Source organism: Palaemon carinicauda, chromosome 22 (genome assembly GCF_036898095.1).
Source record: "Palaemon carinicauda isolate YSFRI2023 chromosome 22, ASM3689809v2, whole genome shotgun sequence".
Lineage (NCBI taxonomy): Eukaryota > Metazoa > Arthropoda > Malacostraca > Decapoda > Palaemonidae > Palaemon > Palaemon carinicauda.
The window spans coordinates 12,621,459-12,631,458 of NC_090746.1; the positions used below are offsets into that span (position 1 = coordinate 12,621,459).

General features: G+C 34.0%; 1 protein-coding gene across 1 annotated transcript in view; it reads left to right on the forward strand.

Annotated features, from left to right (window-relative positions):
- The window catches only part of Gycalpha99B (guanylate cyclase 1 soluble subunit alpha 2), a 361,252-nt gene that overhangs the window by 212,138 nt on the left and 139,114 nt on the right, over positions 1 to 10,000 (forward strand). Inside the window, exon 5 of the mRNA XM_068345970.1 lies at positions 2,429 to 2,517. Within this exon, the coding sequence (XP_068202071.1) occupies positions 2,429 to 2,517 (89 nt within the window). The remainder of the gene's footprint in view (positions 1 to 2,428; positions 2,518 to 10,000) is intronic.

Sequence of the window (10,000 nt, forward strand, 5' to 3'; positions counted from 1 at the left end):
CACTTATAATTAACTGCACACCTAGTACAACGAAAGGGACGGTAGTCTGGGAAGATCTATCTGCAAAGTACGGTTACGATGCCAAATATCAATATGCAGATTAGGAATAAGAATTTCATAGACAGCAAGTTTTGTCCAACAAATTAAGATGAAAGTCGCCAGTTGAAAACCAGACAGGCGAACATTACTCGATACAGGCCAAATTAAAGAAATAAAAGATTTCCTAAGGATAAATTGGTCATAAAAAAGCTTCTCAGTGAGCCAAATATTTTGCACTAGAGGAAGAAACAGTTGTATATAGTTGAAGAAATATTATCATTGCAGATATCTGGATGTTGAGTAGCCACTGTTCTCGACCTAGTTGCAATGATACTTTGACCTTTTTTAGGATCCTTTTTTAGGATCCTTTTTTAGGATCCTTTTTTAGGATTCAACTTCTTGGCCCATAATTTGCATGACTCAACTAGATCTCTATTAAGGGATCCAGTAACTCCAGGTCTACATTCATGAGATGGAATTGATGCAAAGAGAGTAGCATCATCTGCATATGCAATGAGCTTGTTTTCTTGGCTAAACAACATATCATGCGTATCTAGTACGAAAAGTAATGAGCCGAGAACACTATCCTCAGGAATACCAGATATCACATTCCTGTACTCACTATGGTGTCCATCAACAACAACTCTGCAACCTAGTGCTTAGAAATTCAATAATGATGCTAAGAAAAGACCCACTTACTCCCAACAGTTTGAATTTGAAAACAAGGGCCTTTTGATTAAAACAGTCAAAGGCAGCACTAAAATCAAGGACAATCATACAAACTTCCTAACCACAATCTAGGTACTTCTGTACAACATTGGAAATTGTAAGAAAGGTATCATAAGTGCTCTTTGAGATAGCCAAATTGCAAACTGGAGAACAGGTTTTTTCTTTCAACATACCCCTTTATACATTTTTCCAAAGTCGTTCAAAAACTTTAGATAATATGGGAGTTATATAAATTTTGCTATAATCAGAAGATCTAGAGCTACCACAAACACATTTACTAATAGAGTTACATCACCAATTCTTGCTGACTTGCAGAAAATAACAGACAACTTAGGAACTAAGAAATCAACAGTCTTTATAAAAGAAACAAAGAAAAAATACTATTTTGGGTCTACACCTCCAGAAGCATAAAGGTCCATCAAGAGTAGTTTCATGGGACTATAAAGTTAAACTATTTGGTTTACCCTTATGTGAACAGGAATGAGGAAGATCGAATTTCTCATTACTCTGCTTACTTACAACAAATCAGTCAAAATATTGCCTTTTTCCTTGGACAGTGAGTGACTGAGCCATCTAGTTTAAGTAAAGGAGGAAATGCTAAGTCTACACCAAAGAGTGCAGATTTAAGGGTAGCCCACCACATATGTTCCTGGGTTGTACAAGGAAGGGTTTCTTTTATGGTCAAATTGTGTTCCTTTTTTTTTTAAGAATAAACTGTCTGAGCAACAGCTCATAGCTGAGTATAGTTGTTCCAAGTCAAATCGGATCTGTTACCCTTCCAAAGATGATAGGCTTTGGCACTACCCAAGACTAGAGAACAATGGTTTAATTTTGGAGTGTCCCCTTAGAAGAGCTTCTTACCATAGCTAAAGAGTCTCTTCTACCGTTACTAAGTGAAAACTAGCTACTGAGCTACTGAACAGTAATTACAGTGCAGTAGTTGACCCCTTGAGGGGAGAAGAATTGTTCGGTTAGCTTAGGTTTGTCAAGTGTATGAGGAAAGAGGATAGTGAGTAAAGAATAGGCCAGTCTATTCTGCGTATATGTAGGCAAATGAAAAATGAACCTTTACCAGAGAGGGATCCAACGTAGTGGTATTTGCCAAGTCAAAGGACCCAATAACACTCTACTGGTAGTATCTGAATGAGTTGCTGGTGGCTTTGTCAACCTACTACCTACAACACGATTTATAGATAGTTTCCTGGCTGAGTAATGGTAAGTGCAGAAGGAAACCCATGCACTTTGCAATCTTCATGATAGCCTATTAAGTATTTGTATTGTAAATCAAATGATTCAGACATACTAAATCCTCTAGGAGTCTAGGTCATTCATACAAGTTCTGCTTTATTTTTGAGTTAATTCACTGCAAATGTTGTGGAATAAAACAGATTTTTGTAGCATTTCATCTAGTTTCTATATTTTTTAATTGAAATCTTACTCTTCCATTGAATCCAGGATATAATGTTAATTTATACAGCTTTTAACACTTTTCCTAATTACATGCTGCTTTTTCCAACCTTCTGAAATGTTACTAACTCCAGGAAACCTTTTATCTTTTGCATAAAGTTCATCAAAACGAAATAATGTTTGCGATTTGAAATTGAAAGTGATACCATCTTTTTTTTAAATTCATATCTTATTTTCCTATTCTAATCAACAGGAGGAAGCTTAGCATTGTAGCAGAGAGTGTTCGTGAATGGGACGACTGGCATCTGGATGACCTTCTCTCAACCCTGATCAGTCAACTCGGTAAGTTAACTACCTATCGTTAATATATATGCAATATTCAATGTAACAACACCCAAATAAGAGGAAACCAAAAAATGACTAAGCATAATATACCATTGATGAACAAGGTTTATATTGTCAGGTAGTCTCTTTTGAAGTTTCCGGAACTGTGTCATTGCTCATTCCAAGAAGTACAAAAAATTGATAGTGATTTTTATTTTCCTTAGCTTTACAAGCTTCAGTTATTTAGAACAGGGGATGTCTACATGGAAGCTGGAATGGCTTTGTAATTAGTTAACAAGGTGGTTAATATCTAGGGCACCACACAGGACTGAGAAGTACTGTTGAGGTGAACTAAGAACTAAACTGGTTAGTTATTTTTCTTTCCTGGAATATGCATTTCCCCAGTATGGAAGCAAGGGAGTTGACTCTAGCATCCTCCTATCAACCCATCTTAGAAATGAGTAAGCTGATAAGATCTTTTGAGTAATTGGTTATGCCTCTGGTACTTAGTCAATGAAGAAATCTTTCTCCCCGTAACAAGAAATATAGTCTGGATTTTAAAAAACCGTATGTATGATGACTAGGGGATTGGTATTCATTCCATTATCCTCTCACTCATTATGGGAAGATGGTGAAGAACAACAGCTTACTGGTCTAGTAGTTTACCAGCAACACTGTCAGATCTAGAGTGTAACAGTACGACCACTTCATCCCCAAGTGGAGGGAAGGAGAGAAGCAGAAGAACTGGTCAATCAACCTTCCCTCCAGACTTACATCAAGCATTTCTATAGTATTTTAGTCCGTGAGGGTGCTAGGCTGTGTACACAACTATTTGAGCAGCCACCATGGGACCAAGAATAGATGTGCTAAAGGACTTGTGAGTATACTCCATTAAATAGAAGATGGTGAGGGTTGTTTGGCACTTCCGAACTCATGTTTCCATTACCTGGTCGACTGTAAGATTCTTTCAGTAGGCTAATGTGGAACCAATGCCACTGACTTCATGATATTGGGAACAGACACTGGCCTTTGAGAAAGATCACAAGTACAGCAATTACAGTTAAAGGGATTACCTAGGGGACAGGTACATGGGTGACAGGAATAGACGTAGCCGGTACAAGGCCGACACAAATAGAGTTTACCTTGTTGTGCCATGTGGACACTGGTCTCACTGGTACTGAGGGTCATAAGCACAAGAGGGGGGGGGTGAAGCATTAGGGACATCTTCTTTGGTTTTATATCGACCAGTTTCTTGGGCCTTATTCTCAGTGGTGTCATCAGGGTCACAACTGTTGTCACCACTGGGGTCACCACAGTTGTTACTGGCACTGGGGTCATATGGGACAAAGAAGCCCTAGCTGATAGCTGCCTCAAAAAGGACCCAAGGAAGGCCAAGACTTCTTTAGGTCAAACATATCGGTTCAATCTACACAGTAACGGGAGAGCTTCCAGCTCATGTTAGAACACAGAGATCACTGGGGGAACACCTCCACATGCCATCAGATTCTGAAAATCTAACAAAAAGTCATCGAGTGAACTAGTAGGTAGTAGGTTGGCCAGGGCACCAGCCACCCGTTGAGATACTAACACTAGAGAGTTATTGGGTCCTTTGACTGCCCAGACTGTAGTACACTGGATCCTTCTCTCTGGTCACTGATCATTTTCTTTTTGCCTACACATACGTTTGAGTAATCTGGCCTGTTCTTTACATACTTGCCTCTGTCCTCATACACCGGACAACACACAGATTACCAAATAATCCTTTTTCGCTCAAGGAGTTAACTACTGCAATGTGATTGTTAAGTGGCTACTTTTATCTTGATAAGAGTAAAAGAGATTCTAGCTATGGTAAGCAGCTCTTCTAGGAGGACACTCCAAAATCAAACCATTGTTCTTTAGTCTTGGGTAGTACCATAGCCTCTGTACCATGGTCTTCCACTCTCTTTGATTAGAGTTCTCTTGCTTGACGGTACACTTTAGCACACTTTTGTATCTGATTCCTCTAACTTTTGTTTTTGCAAAGTTTTTATAGTCTATATATGAAAGATTTATTCTAATTTTGTTACTACTCATAAGATATTTTATTTTAATTGTTAATTACTTCTCTTGTAGTTTATTTAATTCCTTATTTCCTTTCCTCACTGAGCTATTTTTTCTGTTGGAGTCCTTGGGCTTATAGCATCTTACTTTTCCAACTAGGGTTGTAACTTAGCAAGTCATAATAATACTCTTGATAATGATAATTTATGAATGAAATATGGACCTGCTTCCTTAACTGGAATCTGGCAGAAGCTGTCAAACCAAGTCATATATTTTTTTTTTATTCGAAGAGAATCTTTGGTAAAGAAGGATATAGATAATATAACGAATCTAGAGTGCTACATAATAAAGGATATGAATATCAAATCAATGATTACCCCTAAGTAGAATTAAAAGTGAATCAACTTGTTACTAAGGATATCCACTTTTTTGAGACATTAAAAACAAATATTGTTTCTTTATTATCATCAAAGAGTAATGTATTTTGCCAAGAAAACCTCTGATAAACTATTTATAGTGATGCATTAAGACTTACAAATAATAATATAATAAAATATAAAAAAAAGGATTTTCTAATGATTCATTTATCTATTGATATTTGAATTATTCGTATTATGTATGAGGGTTCAGTTCTAAAAATAATTCTTGTTTACCATTCTTCATGGAAAATGCATTTGACGAATTAAGATATATATGCACAACAAATGAAAATATGATCAATGATTATTTTTTAGTCTTTACTGTTCTTCTTATCAGAGAGATTTTCATGTTCAAAATATTTGGAATAGAAATATTTTACTTAAGTAATGGAATAATTTGAGAGGGAACATAGATGAAATTAAAAAGATACTTCCAACTTATGTTTTGAATATAGATGAAAAATCAATGAAGAATAACTTTAACTAGAAATTATCTCTCTCTCTCACTCTCTCTCTCTCTCTCTCTCTCTCTCTCTCTCTCTCTCTCTCTCTCTCTCTCTCTCTCTCTAGAAAAACAAATGTCAGGAACTCGATTTTAAGTACTATTTTTCGCTTCTACTGTTTGATCACTAGACTTTCCTCTCTCTCTCTCTCTCTCTCTCTCTCTCTCTCTCTCTCTCTCTCTCTCTCTCTCTCTCTCTCTCTCTCTCTCTCTCTCTAGAGAAACAAATGTCAGGAACTCGATTTTAAGTACCATTTTTCGCTTTTACTGTTTGATCACTAGACTTTCCTCTCTCTCTCTCTCTCTCTCTCTCTCTCTCTCTCTCTCTCTCTCTCTCTCTCTCTCTCTCTCTCTCTCTCTCTCTCTCTCTCTCTCTCTCTCTAGAAAATCAATGTCATGAACTCTTAACTCTCTGAAGCGTAATTTCATTTCCAAATCCCGATTACCTATTCAAAGAAATCACATAATTCGCTTCCTGATTTAGCCCTTTCAAAGAAGACAAAAAGAGAGAAACACTATTTCCTCTACCTCCATTAATAAATCTTAAATAAAAACTTCGATTAATTCTTTTTTCATGAGCGTCGCTTAATTAATTAGAAGGAAATTTGCAATTTCTTCCAGTGATTGCTGAATTTTAGAGCCAGTACGAATCAAAGGAGCCAAAAAAAAAAGAGAGATTTCGTACGTTTCGCGAAGCTTCAATTAAACCAGAAAGAAATTGTCAAGAATTTTATGAAGAATTCCAGTTACCGTTTGGATAATGAAGTATTATTATTATTATTATTATTATTATTATTATTATTATTATTATTATTGTTATTATCATTATTATCATTATTATTATTATTATTATTATTATTATTATTATTATTATTATTATTAACTAAGCTGCAACCCTACTTGAAAAAAGCAAGATGTTATTAGCCCAAGGGCTCCAACATGGAAAACTTGCCCATCGAGGAAAGGAAATAAGGAAATAAATAAACGGTCTGAGAAATAGTGAACAATTAAAATAGAATACTTTAAAGATAGTAATATCATAAGAGATATTTCATAAATAGACTACAAAAAGAGTTATGTCAGCCTGTTCAACATTAAAACATATTAAAATATTAAAGTATTCAGAAATAACACCTCCTTTGCAACTGGGTTCCACAAAGCCCTTGAAGAGTTGGAAGACCCAGGCCTACATGGCTGAGTGAGGACTATGAAGCGTGAAGCAGTAGGTGATGAATGGAGAAGTATTGATTTAAAGGCTCAACATAAAGACGACTAGGGAAATCTAACCGAGACCCTTTGCTTCAATAGGAGGAGATGGTGCTTACAATAATATTTATAGTTCTATCATTATAATCTCTGTTGTGTTTATATATTGCAAAGTATTGCTGCCGAATTCATTCGCTTCTTACTAAAATAACAAAAGTCGAATATAATTTTTCCCTTCTTAAAATATTTGTGATTTATAGAAAAATATCTGAATACTATGTACCTATTTCGTTAGCTTAAATACAATAGAATTAAGATAATTGTGCTATTAGAGTATCGATTTCAAATATGATTTTTCCAAATTTTATTAAAAAAATAATATATATATATATATATATATATATATATATATATATATATATATATATATGTGGGTGTGTGTGTGTGTGAATGTGTATAAATTTATATATATATACATATATATATATAAAAGTATATGTATTTATATATATGAATATATATATATATATATATATATATATATATATATAAAGTATGTGTATATATATATATATATATATATATATATATAAAGTATGTGTATATATATATATATATATATATATATATATATATATATAAAGTATGTGTATATATATATATATATATATATATATATATATATATATATATATATATATAGTATGTTTATATGTATTTATATGCATATATATTTGTCTGTATATATATATATATATATATATATATATATATTTATATATATATATATATATATATATATATATATATATATATATATATATATATATATACACTTATACATATACATATATGTATGTATTATAGCCACTGAAGGAAAAATGGAAAGACATGATTGGAGTTAGTACTTTTGTCCATTACGAACAATAGTCTGTTGATGTCCCTAATGGAGGAAAGTAATAACTCCAATCAAGTCTTCATTTCCGTGGTTATAATAGATTTTATACTCATCACGTGTCAGCATTCGCCAATTCTACACACACACACACACACATATATATATATATATATATATATATATATATATATATATATATGTATATGTATATATATGCTTTTACATTTATATACATTTGTGTTTCCATATAGATAGATAGGTAGATAGACAAATGGATAAATAGAGGCAATTTAATTTATAAATAGGGTCGCAGGTAATGCACACAAAAAATATCGTGTTTGAAAGGTGGACTCGGAGACGAGCTGGAAAATGTTAAAATTCTATTTCCAAAATAGAAAATGACTTTCGTAATGGAATGTCAAACAAACAATTATGAAACTGAAAGAAATGGTTGGATATTGAAAAACCATTTAAATGTGTATATTCAATATGAGGAAAAAATTCAAGATTAACTTTGTCTTGCAGGGAGATAAATAGACCAGAACATAGTTAAAGGGAAACATTTTGATGTCATTTAGGTGGAATATTTTCAGTTAATATTGATTAAGCGTTCTATATATATATACATATATATATATATATATATATATATATATATATATATATATATGTATATATGTGTGTGTGTGTATATATATATATATATATATATATATATATATATATATATATATATATATATACAGTATATCATATGGAGAACATCTATATATCTATAGTTTGCTAGGCTCCGTTTAAAGAACTATGAGATGTCCATGCTGAAGCCCTTTTTGTAGCCCAGGCCAGAGAAAACAAGAATAGCAAAAGGAAGAAACAAGGGTAAGACCCAAGGCTTTAGAAGGCGACAGCCGCCCTTTTTTCTTAAATGAAACGAGGTTGTGGAGTCAGCAGAAATAGAAATGGGGAGAGTTTTCTGATCTAGCAGTAGGAATAAAGTAATAATCACTGAACCGTATATTATGCACTGAAGATACTTGGAAATTGTTACGAGGACATCTTAAAGGAGATGGACTTCCCCTATTGAACTGAACAGAACATAAACAGAAATAGTAGCTACAGGAGAGAGAGAGAGAGAGAGAGAGAGAGAGAGAGAGAGAGAGAGAGAGAGAGAGAGAAGCCATTATTCCTTCCGGAGGAAGATAAAAGAAAAAAAGGTGAGAATGTGATCATTCATCATATGAATGACCTGATATTCAATCCGGTGTGAATGAACATAAAAAAAAGCTTAAATCTGAAACCTGTACCCTAGAAAGGTTCAAGAACTTTATCATAAAGCTTTAGTGAGATAAAAATACAGTTTCATTTTCTAAACAATAAACAATTATTTTTCTTAATAGATAAGTTAGGAACCGTTGGACTCCCAAATTCATCAAATGCAATTGAATGGTTTGAGAGAAATATAAACATAACTAGAAAAACACTCAAAGTGGGTAGACCTCCGCCACGGCAGCTTATTTCCCAGAATCAATTTAGATCGTAGGCGTATTTGAAGTCTGTGTGACAACCATGTGTGAAATCGGGGTCAATGTTAGGGTTAATTTGGTTGACCTTTTGCTCGCCCTTGACCTTGACCTTTGTTCTAGGACTTTCAAAAATTGAATCACATCCACGTCTCAGCACAATGATTAAGCCCTGAATGTTTCACTACTCTATGAGTAAAATTGTGGCCAGGAAACCGTTCACAAACAAACAAACAGACAAACAGGGGCGAAAACATAACCTCCTCTCAACTTCGTTGGCGGATGTAAATATATAGATGAACTATGTCCTAGAGGCATTTAATTTGACAGTTATGGGAATCCTTTTCCGATATGAGTGTGATCAATAGCAGAAGAGGATTGGAAGGTGAATGAGAGGAGATATGGAAAAAGTCGTTGATAAAGAGGAGAAATGGAGTAGGTTAGAGAACATAGCCTTGAGAAGTGCCACTAGAAAGTGGTAAAATTATACATGCGTTTTCAACACCCAAGGGGTTAACTATTGCACTGTAATTGTTCAGTGGCTACTTTCCTCTTGGTATGGGTAGAAGAGATTCTTTAGCTATGGTAAGCAGCTCTTCTAGGAGGACATTCCAAAATCAAACCATTGTTCTCTAGCCTAGGGTAGTGCTATAGCCTCTGTGCCATGGCCTTCCACTATCTTTAGGTAGAGTTCTCTTGCTTGAGGATACACCGGGCATACTATTCTATCTTATTTCTCTTCCTCATGTTTCGTTAAATTTTTATAGTTTATATAGAAAATATTTCATTTTAATGTTGTCACTGTTCTTAAAATATTTTATTTTGGCTTGTTTCCTTTCTTCACTGGTCTATTTTTCCTGTTGGGACCCCTGAGCTTATAGCATCCTGCTTTTCCAACTACGGTTGTAGCTTAGCA